This window comes from Pararge aegeria, chromosome 12 (genome assembly GCF_905163445.1).
Source record: "Pararge aegeria chromosome 12, ilParAegt1.1, whole genome shotgun sequence".
In the NCBI taxonomy this organism is placed as follows: domain Eukaryota; kingdom Metazoa; phylum Arthropoda; class Insecta; order Lepidoptera; family Nymphalidae; genus Pararge; species Pararge aegeria.
In genome coordinates this window covers 3,164,086-3,181,072 of record NC_053191.1, presented here as the reverse complement: position 1 = coordinate 3,181,072, position 16,987 = coordinate 3,164,086, and the positions used below count along the sequence as shown (strand labels likewise).

The 16,987-nt window shown below is 37.6% G+C and overlaps 2 protein-coding genes across 2 annotated transcripts; both read left to right on the top strand.

Annotated features, from left to right (window-relative positions):
* Positions 1-7,545: 7,545 nt before the first annotated feature.
* LOC120627892 (glucose dehydrogenase [FAD, quinone]-like) lies at positions 7,546-10,117 on the top strand. The gene is made up of 3 exons (XM_039896012.1): positions 7,546-7,657; positions 7,875-8,008; positions 8,594-10,117. Exons 1-3 carry the CDS (start codon positions 7,546-7,548, stop codon positions 10,115-10,117), a joined length of 1,770 nt encoding a protein of 589 aa, XP_039751946.1.
* A 2,824-nt stretch (positions 10,118-12,941) lies between these two features.
* Positions 12,942-16,601, top strand: LOC120627891 (glucose dehydrogenase [FAD, quinone]-like). Its single transcript, XM_039896011.1, has 4 exons — positions 12,942-12,994; positions 14,304-14,422; positions 14,642-14,775; positions 15,102-16,601. Exons 2-4 carry the CDS (start codon positions 14,311-14,313, stop codon positions 16,599-16,601), a joined length of 1,746 nt encoding a protein of 581 aa, XP_039751945.1. The 5' UTR covers positions 12,942-12,994; positions 14,304-14,310.
* The last annotated feature ends 386 nt before the right edge of the window (positions 16,602-16,987 follow it).

Sequence of the window (16,987 nt, the reverse complement as noted above, 5' to 3'; positions counted from 1 at the left end):
CCCATTCGATTAAACACCACAGAATAATAAAGCTAGAGTTTCGGCAAGGCGAAACCAAAGATTCGAAGCTTTTCTGGGAAGTTTCCAGGTGTTCTATGAATCTAACCGTATTGAACTGTCATCGAAAAAAAATAGACTATTTTTCCTATTAGTTCCTACATTAAACTACACACGATAATAGTTTTATCTAAGCTCACTTCATAGTACAAAATGGGATAATTTTTTTTTTCAAATTGAACCACTGTACCTTTCCAATTATTTTCAAGTGGCCAGTGTGAAAATAATTGCAGTTATAAATAGTCTGAAGGCTTTATTGGAACTAACACCTGGGTTCGCGAGTCCACCAATGAAAACACGCGTCCACCAATGAAATCAAGGGTTGTGATTGGTCGTAGTTGGAACGCCAATCAAAAAGCATATTGGACGCCTATAAGCTTTTTGCTATACTTTTATGCAGTCGTTTTTCTCAAAGTTATATAAATTAATACCAACCGTTAAGCAATCTGTCTCATTTGACGAAATTCTCATTTGATAGAAAAAAACGCCCCGAAATAAATCACTAGAGTTTTTTTTTTGTTTTAACTACCACACGTTTCAATGTCAATTCTGAAAAGAAAAGAGAGAGATGCTAATTTGGTGGTACATAAATCTCAACGGAACTGGTATTCCTACTCTTGCCAAAGCATTGAGATTGTCGCAATCGCTGAATTAAAGATTCGTATCACAGTGGCATACGATTGTGTTGCGCAATCACTCCCTCTAAGCGAAATTAATGTCAATTTCTTTAAACACTACGGACAATAGAAGTGTTATGCCGTCCAGTGAATTTAAAAAAGCGGCTCATTCTGTCAAGCAATATAGAGTGTATCCCCATTTCGTTTGTTTTATTTTTAAACGTGGGAAGATACCGTCCGGAAAAACCTACCACCCACTTTTATTCCCAACTTAAATAGCAATCGCTTATCGCGTTATTCGTGTATTAAGCTGAAATTAAAATAAAGATAGAATATATATGTTTGTTGCTTCTTCAAAAAAATAATATCTCGAAGCTTCAATGATTTCAGTTTAGTCCTTTCTATTCAGGCGATAGCGAGTTTTTCATTTGATCATTTGTTCACTATTTTCGAGATTTAACTGCAAGTACAAATATATACAGAAGATATATTTTTTCGCTTCTGTTTATATCTGTAACTCGTGCGTCTGCCTGGATTTCCGGTCGGTAGTTTCTTATATTTTCATGGAAATCTTAAAATATGTACCAAGGAGTAAGAATGGCCAATAATATACCTTATAATTATATGGTATTTCTATAATCGTATTTCTGAAACCTACATTGTGCACTAACACATGATAAGATACATTTGTCTCAAATTGCAAGTAACTATTAGTAAGCTAGTGAAAGATTTGTTCGCTTAGATTCGTTTTCGAGTATCGTTACACTGTAATGTAAAATGGATCTAATGTAATGACTAAACTCGGTACTACAGATTTTTCATTCCGCAAATAGTGAAGTGTAGAAGTGTGAAAGAATTTGATCTTTAAAATCGAGGCTAATAAGTTATATTTTACCCTGACGTAACAGTGTTTCTATATTCAAGAACGCGATACCATTGCGAACGTACTAATGCCCATATATGCAGAGTTGAATTTAGTAGCGCTTTAATTTTAATAATCTTCCTTGTACTTACATAAAGATAGCATTACTAAATTCAATCTGTTATCTGAAGATTTTGGATTCAATTTTTTTAATTTCGGGCGTAAGCGTACAGAATGCATAGTGCCGGTCAGATTATAGACATTGAAAGTTAGAAATATTGGATGTACTGTGAGACTTCATAGTGAAATTTGTGATTTGTTTGAAATTCTCGATGAGAAAAAAAATGCCAAGATTATGCACTTTTTTGGGTAGGGTGAAACCAAATATTTCAATGGATATGCTGTAATCTTCCATGGCCCAAGTGCGTGAGCTCACCTAGTTGTGATTTAGAGATCCGCCTGTACTAAGAATGCGAATTAGTCCAGAGGCCTTAAAATATGATGACAGTGACTAAAGTTATATCTACGATTGAAATCTTTGGCTGAAATAACAGCGCGATTTTATTTGAGGTTTTTAGATGGATTTGATATGTGCCGAATGGTAATCATGAAGTACCTACCATTGTATTTGATATGTTTATTTTTTTCGTGCGCATAAGATGCCGCGCGAGTTTGGTACCAACGTAGATGGTTATAGAGGTGAAATTTCTGTTTTACGGAACCGACCTTTATTATGTTCAGGCGCACACTGCGGTTATGCGCTCAGGTATTGTATTACAACAAAAAAATTGTCTCTTGTCAGCTTTAAATTATTGATTAAAGAAAATTTGAAAGTTACTTTTTGATTGGTTTCATTTTATGTATATGGTATTCAATACGAAAAAAAACGCTAGTTGGATGGAAGTAATATTTACTCTCCTCATGTTTCCCTAACACGCCAAAAGATGTATAACATCAAAAAAATAATTTTTAAATCGGTTTATAAATAATGGAGTAAGTACTGAGGTAACGAAAAAAAAAACCGAATTGAGAACTTCTTCCTATGTTTTTTTTTTGGCAGCCGTGGTTAAGGCTGGCAGGCCGTGACAGGTCTTGTTTTCAAAACAAGTTATGTGGCAGAACGATGCGGTGGAACGGTTGAAATCCGTCGAAGGAGAATAGGCGTCTTTTTCGAACGCTGCCTGCCCTTTTGGCGAGTACCTCCGGGAGTTGGATGTAGGGAATCCGACACCCGTTGGTGATAAGTACTGCAGGCTAGCCCTTAATTATATCCCCTGACAGGGGATATAATTAACGTGTCCATCTGCTAAAGCAAAGGAAATGTGGAATAGGAGAAGTTTACTCGTTTATATTTACACGTATTATTTTGACATTATTTCCACTTGTGCCCCAGTGCTCTGAGAGTGATAAAGCTGTGAGAGAAGATAAATTTATATCCTTTCCCCGGGGATATAATTGACTCCTGCCCATGCTAGCCGTGCTGTGGTTAGATAGAAGGCACACTTCGTGTTCCGCTATATATTTAAGGTTATTTTAGGTGGTCTCTTAGGAGTGTCGACCACTGAGGGACTGCTAGCTGGGTCGCAGATGTGTGAAAGCGTTCCCGTTGGCCCAGACGCGACGACTGGTTGGAACACCGTGCGGTTTTAGCCGGTACGAGTGCGTCATAACGACCGTGCCCCCCCCGTGGCGCGGGCTAAGCCGCGGGGCACAGCTCGTCTTCTAAATTTATTTATTAATACAATTAATTTGTACAGTTCTGCACTAAAAATTGAGCGCGATATTGCATAAATAAAATATTCAATTATATAATTTTGCGCTAAATTTTTAATATGCAACCAAAGTTTTTTTTTCTTTTTTTTACGTCGCATAAACCTACAGGCTGTAGTAGTAAATGCTATGTTAAATAAATCCAAAGGAAAAAATAAGCAATCTAGGAAAGAGGAGGAAGAAAACCTAAAGTGAGTAAAAATTTAAAGAAGAAACTAAAATTAGTCAGAATTTAAAAAATATGTTAACTATTTTTTTTTTAAATATTTATTTTAATTTATTTAAATATTTTATGTTAAATTTATTAACTAATCTATCAGTTTTTTTGATATTTGTCCACATACGTACCTAACATATAACACTTTAACTACGGTTTTGCAAATCCTAACTTTATTTCGGAGTTCTTAAAAATACTCCTAACACCTAACTCCTTTAATAACTCAATGCCAAATCAAGTCGATTGGTTGTTTAACTAGGGCGTTAAGGACAAAAACAAACAAATCAATAAGATATTAATAACTAAGGATTTGTTATATTATAGCGCCAGTAGGACTACACATTCTGTTAAAACTTCTGATAAGGCGTTACTTATTTACGCATTGTCTTGTTCGTCGTTGGTGAAAACGGGCGTAAGACATAGAACTTTCATACAACCTTCCAACATTTATTTTATCCCCTTAGGGATCTCCCACCTCTACACTGCCCACTTGCTAAGTGTTAGCTTCATAGGTCCAGTGGTTTTTGAGATCTCGTGCTTAATGAGTCGATGTCCTTTCGCTTTTGTACGAGTATATAAAGTGTTGAGTAGGAATGTAGTCTGCATAACTTGACCGACAATCAAAGTCGTTGTAATCCAAGTTACAATAATATTATGTGGTGTTAATTTATCAGGTGTGGCATCTTCGTAGGTCATCTATTTAAAGATCAACAAGTTACAAGGTACCTAAAGTCTATTTTTTCTAACTTGTCTCAGTACTTCATAACTTTTTTGTTTTAAGTTTGTTTTTATAATGCAAGAAAAACGAATATGTTGAAATGAATACAAACAAGTAAAATAAAAAGATATATGTATTTCTTATGAATGTATGCTTTTATTATTCTTTAATATTTTCATCACGATCTTTACACTAAAAAGACTGCGTAAATATGTGTTTAGTTTTTTGTTTTTAAAATTGATGAGACGTTTTCATGCAAAATATTTATTTTGTTAAAACCATTTAAATTATGGAAACGCTGATAGCCCAGTGGGTAGGACTTCACTTTCGGGGGCCGAGTTCGAATCCCAGCACGCATTAATGTGTAAATTTTCGAAGTAATGTGGAAAAAACATCTCGAGGAAACCTGCTTTCCTGAGAGTTCTGCATACTGTTCTAAAATGTGTCTGGAGTCCACCAATCCGCACTGGTGCCGAAATCCGCCAGCGTGGTGGATTACGGCCTTAAACCCTCCGCATTGAGGGAGGAGACCCGTGCCCTGTTGTGGACCGGTAATTGGTTGATATGATGATGATGATGATATAAATTACTATGGTCCTATAGTATCATACTACGACTACTACCACTTATCTGGGTACCAGGCCATGTAGGAATACAGGGCAACGAGCTGGCTGACAAGCTAGCTCGCAAGGGATCCGAACGAAGATTCATTGGTCCTGAACCATGTATAGCGCTTGCACCATGTGTGGTGAACATGGCGCTATCAACATATGCCAAGAAAAAATCTGCGGCAGAATGGGCCAAATTAGAAGGTCTAAGGCACTCCAAGAAATTCTTGGGCGCAACTGGAGCTTGTTTTCCAAACAAGATTAACAGACTGAGTAGGAGACAGGCAAGATACGCCATAGCGGCCATAACAGGACACTTCGGCACAGGGTCCATGCTGCTCAAAATGGGCATAATTGATGACCCTACATGTAGGGCCTGCAACGAGGACGTCGAGTCCATGGAGCATTTACTTTGTAAATGCGACGGATTGGCTAGAAAGCGGTTGGACCTCTTGGGAGTGGCTTATCCTCAACCAGAGGATTACTGTGCCTCCAACCTAAAAGCTTCAATCAAACTCTTAGAGTGGATATTTGAAGCTATTTAGGGTAAGGGGATACAAGGACGGGGCGAGCACAAAAGATTCTGGAGGGTCGAAGTGCACCCGCTGAAGCGGGCCTCATTACAAGATAGATAGATCATACTACGAAGTCGTTAGGATCATTATGAAGTCTGCTGGACTAAAGGCCTAAAATTAGGAGTTTGCCCACAATCGAAACGCTGGCATGGCAAGAGACCGGATGGTATGACGCTCACTCCTTGTAGGCTGGGAAGGACACTTGTGTGGGACGCAACTTGTGTTGATACCAAAGCTGCATCACACAGCCACCTCGTCAATGGGTGCGGCTGCTACCAGCAGGCCAAGAGGCGTAAATATGAAAATCTGGATAGCAGTTTCATTTTTGTGCCTTTTGGAGTAGAGACTTTGAGACCGTGAGGTCCGGAGGCACGAGCACTTTTTAAAGAATTGTCCAGAAGGGTTACCGAGTCTACTGGTGATCCTAAAGCAGGCAGTCGGCCAAATTATTAGTTTGGCCATCCAAAAGGGCAACGCTGCCAGCATCTTAGGAACTGTGCCTCGCTGCGGTGGTATCGAAGACGTTTTAGATTTTATTTAGTTTTACCTACATAGTTTATTTTAGGTTATATTTATAAAATAATAAAGTAGATATCACTGAGTATTTTGGTTATTTGAAATCTTTTTAAATACAAATTTTACTGTTAATTCCTCCAAGTGTAGGTTAATCGCTTTTATAAAAACATAAAATGAAGTCTTAATACTGAACTAGACTCCTAGAATCCGGGTTATTATTTTCGCATAGTCGCGCATGATGTTCATTTGCGTTGTTGCTTAATTTTTTTTCTCTCCATTGCACAACTGTAAATCCTCTTGCAAAAGGCCGACTTAATGCTCAAGCATTTTTTAGCAGCCAACCTCCTTGGAGTAATATTGTTCTGTGAGCCTTCGGACAACGATTCGAAAAACGAGTGAGCATTGTGGCTAAAAATTTTAATGACGTAAATAAAAAAGTTATTATATAGGTACCTAAATCTAATAGGTATGAAGACAGTAACAAAGAATATTGCATTAATTTAATGATATTATATGATTCATGGATTATGCAAATTTATATCCTTAGTGACATTGTTATTCTTTTCCAATAAATAAAACGGCAAAATCTAGAGATCCGCCATGACAGGTAAAATGCCGAATGACATCATCTATATAAAAATAATTAATTGTACCGCTTGAACTTAGAAAATCGCTGCAAATATTAAGTATTTTGTGAATACAAACCATCAGTTGCTCTGTTTAGTGTTATTAATACTAAAATGTATTAGTTATCTATTTAGTTATGGAACATGGACTTACAGTTATACTTACATGGACTATAGTTATTTTTTCTCTTTGACGTCATGAGTGCGGCCGTGACACGTTGAGCGTTTTCGCGGGAAATCTTTTTCTAAAATATAAGCATTGCAACACTTATTGCTTTGCGGAAGAAATAAACAAAGAGTAACTTCTTCCCTAGACAAGTTCTGTCACAAAAAAGCTATAAAAATGTAAAAATGTAGGACGCCAGGCAGATATAAAACATAGAAATTGATTTTGTATGTGGTTTTGTTATATACTTATGCATACTAACATAATTAAGGATTACATGTATGAACTTACTGAACTTCATAGCTCAACGTTAACTAATGAGATGGTGATAACAAAAAAAAAACCTGGTTAAGTTTGTTGTGGGCTCTTCTTAGACCAGGGCGCATTTGGAACCCTCCTAGCTTTAGTTTTAAGTTTACGAATGCAGTTATCACCATCACTGACATTAGTGTAACATGTTAAATGTATGAACGCTTCATAAGTGGCTGTAATAAGGTCTACATGAATAAAACATTTTTGAATTTGAATTTGAACAGATTACGACAGGAATCACATATGGCATAATGAAAGATACAGCATTACAAATTTGTTTCATAAAATAATGACTGTATATAAATATTCATTTTTATTAAATACAGAACACAAAAACTCGAGTTTAAAAATGTATTTGAAATCGCGACAACTCAACTACGTATAGTACTTACTTATATTCCATCGTATCGTCACGCCAACAATCAGTTTTACCCTCGCCTATAGATGTTTCACATCAAAAGTTGTACCTACTTCTTTTTTTTTCAGGTTTAGGTATCTGCGATGGACGTAGCCAGCTCCTTAGCGGTGGTGCAAGCAGTAAAGGGCGCTTTGGTGGTTCTAGCGGCACTGGGACTCACCGCTTATAAGTGGTCGACCGACACAGTTGTCACAGGTTAGGGACCTACGAATACGTTATTTTCTGTTTTTATTCCATTACAAGTTGAGTTACAGTTTTGGCTTCAGTATCGATTATCTGCCGTGGACGATCTGACCTAAAATATTTTTTTACCAGCTCATGAAATAGACGCACATATTCAAGGAAAAAAGAGTAACATTATGTGAGTTTAACGTTTGTCTTAAAGAGACTTCCACCAATGTAATATGCCTAGATGATGCGGTGTACGACTACATCGTGGTAGGGGCGGGGACTGCAGGTAGCATCGTCGCCAACCGTCTCACTGAGAACCCAGATGTCCATGTGTTGCTAGTGGAATCCGGTGGAGATCCGCCCTTTGAAACCGAAGTAAGTAGCCAAATTAATGTACCACCTAATTCCCTTACACGGGCAGGCTGATACAACGTCATTACAGCATATACATTTTGACTGGAGGCTTCGGCCATGGTTTAGTTACCACACAACCGACAACGATCTGCCGCTAAGCGGTATAGTGTTCAGGTACGATATCGCGTAGAAACCGATCCTTAACCGGTTAGCTCGTTACGATCTTAGACTGCATTATCACTTACCATCGGGTCAGTTTGTTTTTCAGGGCTTGCTTGTAATGAAATTTAAAAAAAAAATAACATGTAATTCTAATTTATTATACTTATATTATCAACGAGTGATTATTACGCACAGCAAGAATTCAACTAGATTTCTGAATTCATCTGAATTATGTGCTTTTATTGTTCTTTGAGTCGTAAGCTTCTTGATATTGAGTCAGTCATTTTTATAACCCACTGGACACTCCAACTGACATCTCACAGATTGTGCATAGGTAATTCGGGCCAGTCTGAACTAAGATCCCCTTTATTAAAATACAATACAATACGATCTTCAAGTCCATATTTATTTTAAACTTAGCATATTTCTATTTAAATTTCACAGGTGCCCGGCATGTTCCCGTTCCTGACTAAATCAGCTATTGATTGGAACTACGTTTCAGAGGACGATGGTTACTCCGCACAGTACCACAGAAATGGCTACCTTGATTTACCTTCCGGCAAAGTTTATGGAGGGAGCAGTTCCATTCACCACTTCTATTACGTGAGGGGACATGCTAATGACTATAAAGCATGGGTCGACGCGGCAGCTGACGATTCGTGGTCTTGGGAAAATCTAATTCCATATTTTAAAAAGAGCGAATGTCTAGTAGACCAGGATATCCTCAATTCTCCTACTGGACAATATCACGGGACTAATGGATATACGGTTATAACAAGGGAGCTCAGGGAAATATCGCTGAAATATCTTGAAGCTTTTCAGGAAGTTGGAAACAAAGTCGTCGACGACATAAATACTGGGTACACCTTAGGATTTACAAGGCCCATGGTTTTTATAGGTAACGGAATTCGGCAGAGTAGTGCAGAGTCCTTTCTTTTACCTATAAAGCATCGATTAAACTTGCATTTAACGAAAGAAACAACTGTAGATAAAATTCTATTTGACAACAAGAAAAATGCTATGGGCGTCCAAGTTTCAAGAAATGGTAAAACTTTTAATATCTATGCCCGCAAAGAAGTAATCGTATCAGCAGGTGCGTTCAACTCACCAAAACTATTAATGCTGTCTGGTGTCGGGCCAAAAGCTCATCTCGAAAGTATGGGAATCGAAATAGTTGCTGACTTGCCTGTAGGTGAAAGTATGGAGGATCACCTTGCCGTCGTATTAGCTCATAAATTGAAGAAAACGGACGAAACTCCCAAACCCGAAAACCCATCCGACTTTCCCATTCCAACATTTATTGGTTTAGATGCTTTGGACACAGATCAGGGCTATCCAGATTATCTCACACTGAATTTGATATGCAGAAATAATCCTACAAATTTACTGTTACTTTGTGCAACAGTTTTTGGTCTCCACAATGACGTTTGTGAACAACTAGCTAAGGCTGGTCAAGGTAGAGAAATCCTAGTCACGGTGTTAAATGTAGCACGTCCAATATCACGAGGAAAGGTTTTGTTGCGTAGTAAGGATCCTAAAGATCCTCCAAGAATTTACACAGGCTTTTTATCAAATAGCACTGACTTGGAGAATAATGCAGCGTACATTGAAAAGTTTATTAAAGTGACAGATTCCAGTTATTTCCGCAATATTGGCGGTGAGACATTGCACTTCGATTTGCCGAACTGCAAAGGTTTGGAAAAGAACACGCGGGATTATTGGAAATGCTATGTTTTGAACATGATGGACACAACTTTCCACTATAGTAGCACCTGCCGCATGGGTTCAGTATTGGATGGTGAACTGAAGGTACTAGGAGTGAATAAGTTGAGAGTTGTCGATGCTAGCTCAATGCCGAATACAGTTAGTGCGAATATAAACGCCGCAGTCATGGTACTGGCTGAAAAAGCTGCTGATTTGATAAAAAAAGAATCTGACCAATATAATGTTGGTCATTGCGTAACATAGATGAACTAAGAAATGCTTTCTTTAACTTTTATTACTGGATAAACAATTCGCAGCTTATAACATATGCGTCTTCTAGCTAGATGTGATTACTGATTAGATATATATGGTGCGTGGACATATATAAACTTTTTTTTTTTTATTGATTTAGTTTATCTGTATTCTATTATGTATGTGTAGTATCAGTTTTTTCTTTAAGTACCTGCTAAAATCTACTCTTAAATTTTTCTCATATTCCAGGGATTCTCGAAGAAATCTCTTTAGATATTGTGCACGTCCTGTATTTTAATTAAATAATAATTTTGGAATTTTGGTAAATAAATAAATAAAGCTAAAATTTAACTGTTCAAAATGTCTGCCTGCCTGTCTGTTTGTCTGTTGGCCAGTTAGTTTGTGGTTGTAATTATGACGGTACTTTCAGGCAGGTGGCAGATTACACAGAGAAACTTAGGCTTTTATTTCGGAAATCTACCCCTCAAGGGGTGAAATGGGAGTATAAAAACTGAACCCACTTTTGATAATTCCCTTGTCACATAATTATCCCATTTTACCCCTTAGTCTACATCCTTTAGGGTTGTTTAAAAAAATTGTTTTAGGTGTGTTTAACCTTAAACCATGCAGGTATATGAGTAAGGTACGCGCGTGGACATTACGACGGCAACGCACAGCTGTTTGAAATAAAGTTGGATCTAGGAATAGTGAGTGAAAGGTTTATTTTAAATTATAAAGGTCTGTTCAAGTGAATGAATGAATATACTTTTATTTCACACCACAAAAAGTACATAAAAATGAGGTACCTTCTTATCACGCGCAATATTAACATGTACTGTAGTTAGCGTAGTAGAAAGTGGTGATAGCCCGGTGGGTAGGACTCCGACTCCACTTTCGGGGGACAGAGTTCGAATCCCAGCACCTTTAACTATTTCAAGTTATGTGCGTTCTTAGCATTTAAAATATCACTTGCTTCAACGGTGAAAGAAAACATCGTGAGTAAATCTGAATGCCTGGGAGTTCTCCGTAATGCTCAAAGGTGTGTGGAGTCAACCATTCCGCACTGGGCCAACGGGGTAGACTACGGCCTTAACCCTTTCTCATTATGGGATGACAGTTGACACCCGTGCCCTGAAGTGGGCTGATATGATTATGATGATATAGCGTCTTAGCTAAGACGCTGTGCTTGTTGTTTGTACACACACACTTACACTGACAAAACAAACAAACAGGTTCAAAGCTAATGACGGAGGGCCTTAGTATCTAAAAATGGCTAAAATACCGAATACCAGGACAACATAGTTGCTCTGCGAATAAGACACATTTCGAACGGCTCACATCACAGAATTAGAGGCATGCGGACTAATCATCGTACGAACCTCGTCACTTGGATCATATTTAAAAATTCCCATAAAATAATTCCTTAGCTCCTAGGACTCAATAATTGGATATGGTCTGAGTAGTTATGGTAGAACATATAAAACATATATTACCCGAATATAAAACTTACAACTAAGAATGTTAAAAACCATAGTACCTAAAAAAATCAAACGAAAATATTCAAATGAATGCCATGAATTATTAACATATTGTAAATTATTGCCAGTGCAGAGAAAAGTAACATTAGCTGTATTCACGGAAGAATTTAGTAATAAACAACATCTTAGACGTAGAGAGCGAAAAGGTAATTTTCGGAAACTGCTTAGTTATAAAAAGTTTATTATACCGAAAACACATAATGTGTACGGAAAAAGGAATTATAAATACATATAACCCAAAATATTTAAAGATCTCCCACCTGCTTTGCAATGTTTAAATGATAAAAAACATATATTTTTAAGGAAATGTAAAATACATTTATTAGCTAACAGTGCAAAAAAATACCACTGTTCGATTAAGATTGTCTAAACTATTGACATTAAGATTAAGTTACATTTACATTTAGATAAGTAGTATTACTTAGTAGCTGAATATTCATAAAGATATAAACTTGCGAACCCGCCATCCTCACCATAAACGCATAGTTTCTAAGGGGATGGCTAATTATGTTGGAAAATGTTTGTTATAATTTATTTTTAAACAAAAAAACAAATGTACAAGTCCTCCTCTTTCAATTCTATTGGAATATATAATACGTTTTATGAATTTTATCAAAGTGTATAGTATTCTACCAGTCAAGCCCTTTTATTTGATTCCCCATAATGAGGAAGTGGTGAAAAAATAATATGTTACTACAACATTCGATACGACACTCACAGACATTTACAACTTATTAAACTTTATTTATTTATTTATTCATAAGACAAGCGCAATTAATTGTAACTACATTCATAAAAAAAAAAATTACGTGTTAGAATTACAAATTCTTTCTAGTGCCATTACAATGGCCAATTATAGGTGTATACAGCATTATTGTCTTCTCCGGTCACATTATAGAAAAAAAAACTAAAATAAGTATTTACTAAAAACTATTAAAAATAATCGTGTAAATATGAATAAACTTATAACACCGCCGTTTTTGTCTCTGGGGTTAAAAAAGGTGAACTAATAAAGTTTGGTCCAAAAAAGCGTCACAGCAACGGGACAATCGAGCCCAAGCGCTATCGGAAGCGAAGTATTACACGTGTAAGTCCATGCACCTGAGACAATTGGCCTTGGACCCAGTATTTCGAGATTTCCAGCTACTTTCGGAACTGTAAATATTGGAATATGGAAATGAAAAGGTGTCTGAAATAAAAAGTAATTTAAATATTAATTATCCATGACATGTTATTATTAAAACATTGCAAACAAATGTGTTCGAGATTGATATAAATAGGAAAGAAGGCGGTGTACCATCACACTTCATCAGAGACGAGTCTCAAGAACAAGGCGAAGATCGTAGAAACTGTAAGTAACCTTTTCTTACTAATCTTTTGTTTTATTCTTTACTTAATTTAATTTTATGATCCAATTTTTGGAATTCCATTATTAATATTTGGGGGCATTGATAAAATGCGTAAGATGTTTAAGGGTGGGGAGGGGGTCGAGTCAAATCTAATCTAATCTTACGGTGGAGAGAGGTCTCGGCAAATATCACACAATTTTTTTTCTGATAACAATCCAACGCGTTAACGTAAGAAACCCATATTTTGAAAATTCTCACGTTAAGACTGGGGGATGGGGAAGGGGGTTGAATAAAATCTCACGACAACTCACCAGGGGGAGAGGGAGAGACAGAAAAAAAAAAAACACTTCACGTAATTTATGGACGCCCCCTAAGTTTATTCAACATTATTGTTACTATAAGTATAACATTATGTTCAACCATCCGACCATGGTTTAAAGTTACATGTTCAATACTTCCTTGCAACATGCAACTCCAACCCACAGAGTCAAGAACGTACAGAAACCGTGAACACGACTAATATTGAAGCATCAAATACCACTCCATTTTCGTAATGTTTCCCGAACAGGTGGTTAGTTCTTCATTCCATTTAGCAATTGACGGTCATTATAATGTCTAAACGTCTCTAATGTTCTACATGTTTACCATAGGGAAAAGTTTGTGAGTTAGCAACATTCCGCGGGTGTGAATTGAGATGTGCCCGGGCGATTTCACTGTTTTTGGACACATTGCACTGTACGAAATAATGACCATATTAATTGTGGAGTCCTTCAACTGATTGTAGGATGACTTTTTATTCAAATATAAATGAACGAATGAATGAATACACTTTTATTTTACACCACAAAAAGTAGGTAAAACAGAAAAGCAATAATAAAACCTTCAAGTTTGTTGTTACGTGGTTAGTCAACCATCTAACCACAAACATTTTTTTTTTAATTCCACTACAAGTTAGCCGTGATGATGCAGTCTAAGATGATAACGTTCTACCCTTTTAGGGGTATAGCAGTTACCAACATTTAACCCATACCCCTATTAGGTTTCTATGCGACATCGCTTAGCGACTTTGTCGTTAGGGTAACTAGCCACGGCAGAAGCCTTCCACCAGACCAGACCAGAGAAATTTTAGAAATTATATATTCCCAAATTTCCCCTCCATCGAACCCGGAACCACCCACTTGAATTCCACAGCGCTCACCGCTGCACCAAGGAAGTCGTAAAACGGTTTCCGATACTAGCTGCACTTGAATCTAACATTGAAGACATATTTATGAGTATGCTTATAAAGGTCTGTTTCTTCTTTATCTTTAGATCAACCATGGACGTGACGGCGATGATAGCAACTGCCAAGTCCACCAGGGGCCTCTTCCTGGCGTTGACTGCATTGGGCCTGAGTACTTACAAGTGGCCGACCCACGTCCCTGTAGAAGGTACTACAGTTTACATTATACATATAGCATCGTCATCCAAATCAGCTTAACGAATGCCCCACAGCTAGGATTACGACAACTCAATGTGTTCAGTACTCTATCACCTTTAACTGTCAAGTCAAACTAATTTAACGTCGAAAATGCTACGCCACCAGCTCCTGGGGAGCTATGCGTTCACACAAAATTGTCAAATTTACAACAACGATCATTTATTTACAGATAAAGCTGAATACGACTACGTGGTCGTGGGAGCCGGTACAGCGGGCAGTATTGTTGCTAATCGGCTTAGCGAGGACTCAAATGTCAATGTTCTACTCATAGAGGCCGGAGGTGACCCTCATTGGGAGGCTGAGGTGAGACCCATTACCTTATCTGGTTACAGTAATTCATTAATATGTCACACCCCTTTTTTTGGTGCAGTGAAAAAGCTTTATGGCTACATCCGACCTTTGGGCAGGAAGGAAGTATACACAAACGTAATATCACCAGGGCATGTCTCTCTTGTTGGCTTTGAAACTTGCTCGGTGTATATAAATAGATTCGGTTGATGTGGACAGAAAATCCCCTGATGCATTTATTTCGGAAACATTTGCGTGATGAGTTTTAACCCTAATCTTGTATCTGAAACGTTGGTATACTAGTTGGAGTAAGTTACTTTATTAGTTTTCTTTATTTACAGTATGCCAGTTTGTTCCCTTACCTGACAAAATCGGAGATGGACTGGAACTACACCTCAGTCGACGATGGCTACTCCGCTCAATACCACCGGAATAAATACTTAGACCTGCCTTCAGGAAAAGTTTTGGGGGGAAGCAGCACATTGCATCACTTTTACTATGTGAGAGGCGATCCTTACGATTATAAACTATGGGCAGATGCTACCGGGGATGAATCATGGAATTGGTGGAACCTTCTCCCATTCTTCAAGAAAAGTGAACGCCTTGTAGACCCTGAAATCATTAATTCAGAAACTGCATCTTTCCATGGAATGGACGGTGCAGTTGCCATAACAAGGGAGACTAGAAATCAACCACTTAAATACTTGGAGGCTTTTGGCGATGTGGGACACAAAATCATGGTTGATATGAACACTAATGACACTTTGGGCTTCGCTCATGCCTTGTTCACCATTGACGAAAACGGTATTCGGCAAAGCAGTGCGGAGTGCTATTTAGCAACCGCTAAACACCGACCGAATCTTCACATAATGAAAAATACAATGGTCACAAAAGTTCTCTTTGACGGTATAAATGCTATTGGGGTTGAGGCCACTTCATCTGAAAAACTCATAAATATTTACGCTAAAAGGGAAGTCATATTATCAGCAGGGGCTTTCAATACGCCAAAGATATTGATGTTATCCGGAGTAGGACCACAAGATCATCTTGATAGTTTGAATATACCAGTTGTTAAAGATTTACCGGTAGGTAAAACACTGCAAGATCATGCTGCCGTCATTGTTGCTCATAAATTAGAACAAACTAGTGATCCTGTTGAAACCCAACCACCGTGGAACTTCCCAGTGCCGACATTTGTCGGCTCAGGTGCATTAGACAAAGAACAGGGCTACTCTGATTGGGTGACATTGAACTTAATATGTAGGAATAATCCAGCTGCTCTTTTACAATTATCTTCCGTCGTTTTTGGCTTACACGATGACGTTTGTAATCAGCTCGCTGCTGCTGGGACAGAAAGCGAAGTTCTTTTCACGGTTATGAATAAAGCTCGTCCATTGTCGTATGGTAATGTTGCGTTACAAAGTTCGGATCCTGAGGACCCACCAGTAATTACTACAGGCCATTTTTCAAACAGTGTTGATTTGGAGAACAACGCAGCGTACATATTAGATTACATCAAAGTAAAAGAATCGAGCTTTTTCAAAAGCGTTGGTGCTGAGACGATTTACTTTGATTTGCCAAAATGTAATAGTTTGGACCGTGACTCGATCGAGTACTGGAAGTGCTATACACTCCACATGATGGACACTACCTTCCACTACAGCAGCTCTTGTCGCATGGGATCTGTTCTAGACTCCCGGCTGAGAGTTCTTGGAATCAACAACTTGAGAGTGGGAGACGCTAGCGCAATGCCTAATCAAGTTACTGGCAATATTAATACAGCTGTCATGGTAATAGCAGAAAAACTGGCAGATATGATTATAAAAGATAATAGCGAATAAAGGAAGAAATCAAAGACCGTGTAGATAACAATTAGTTTCATAGTAGTTGTATTTTATTTACTGAGAAATTAAATACCGCAAGAATAAATGCGTTCAGTTACAAGAAGCGCAAGAACAATTCACCAATGATGATTCAAAAATGGTGTTGAACTTTTTAATTTTAGAAAATGAAGGTCTCAAACATCCCAGCTTACTGATTAGTTTGCCAAGGTCATATTTTCAATCGTTTATTGGCATGATTGAATTAGTATAATCTTTATGAGGGAAAATAGAAATTAACCACTTAAATATTGAAGGTTTACGGCTAAATGCGGCATAAGAAAAGGGGCTGCTAACTGAGGGTGAATAGAGTGATTAGTGGATAACAATGATACTTCCACTGACAC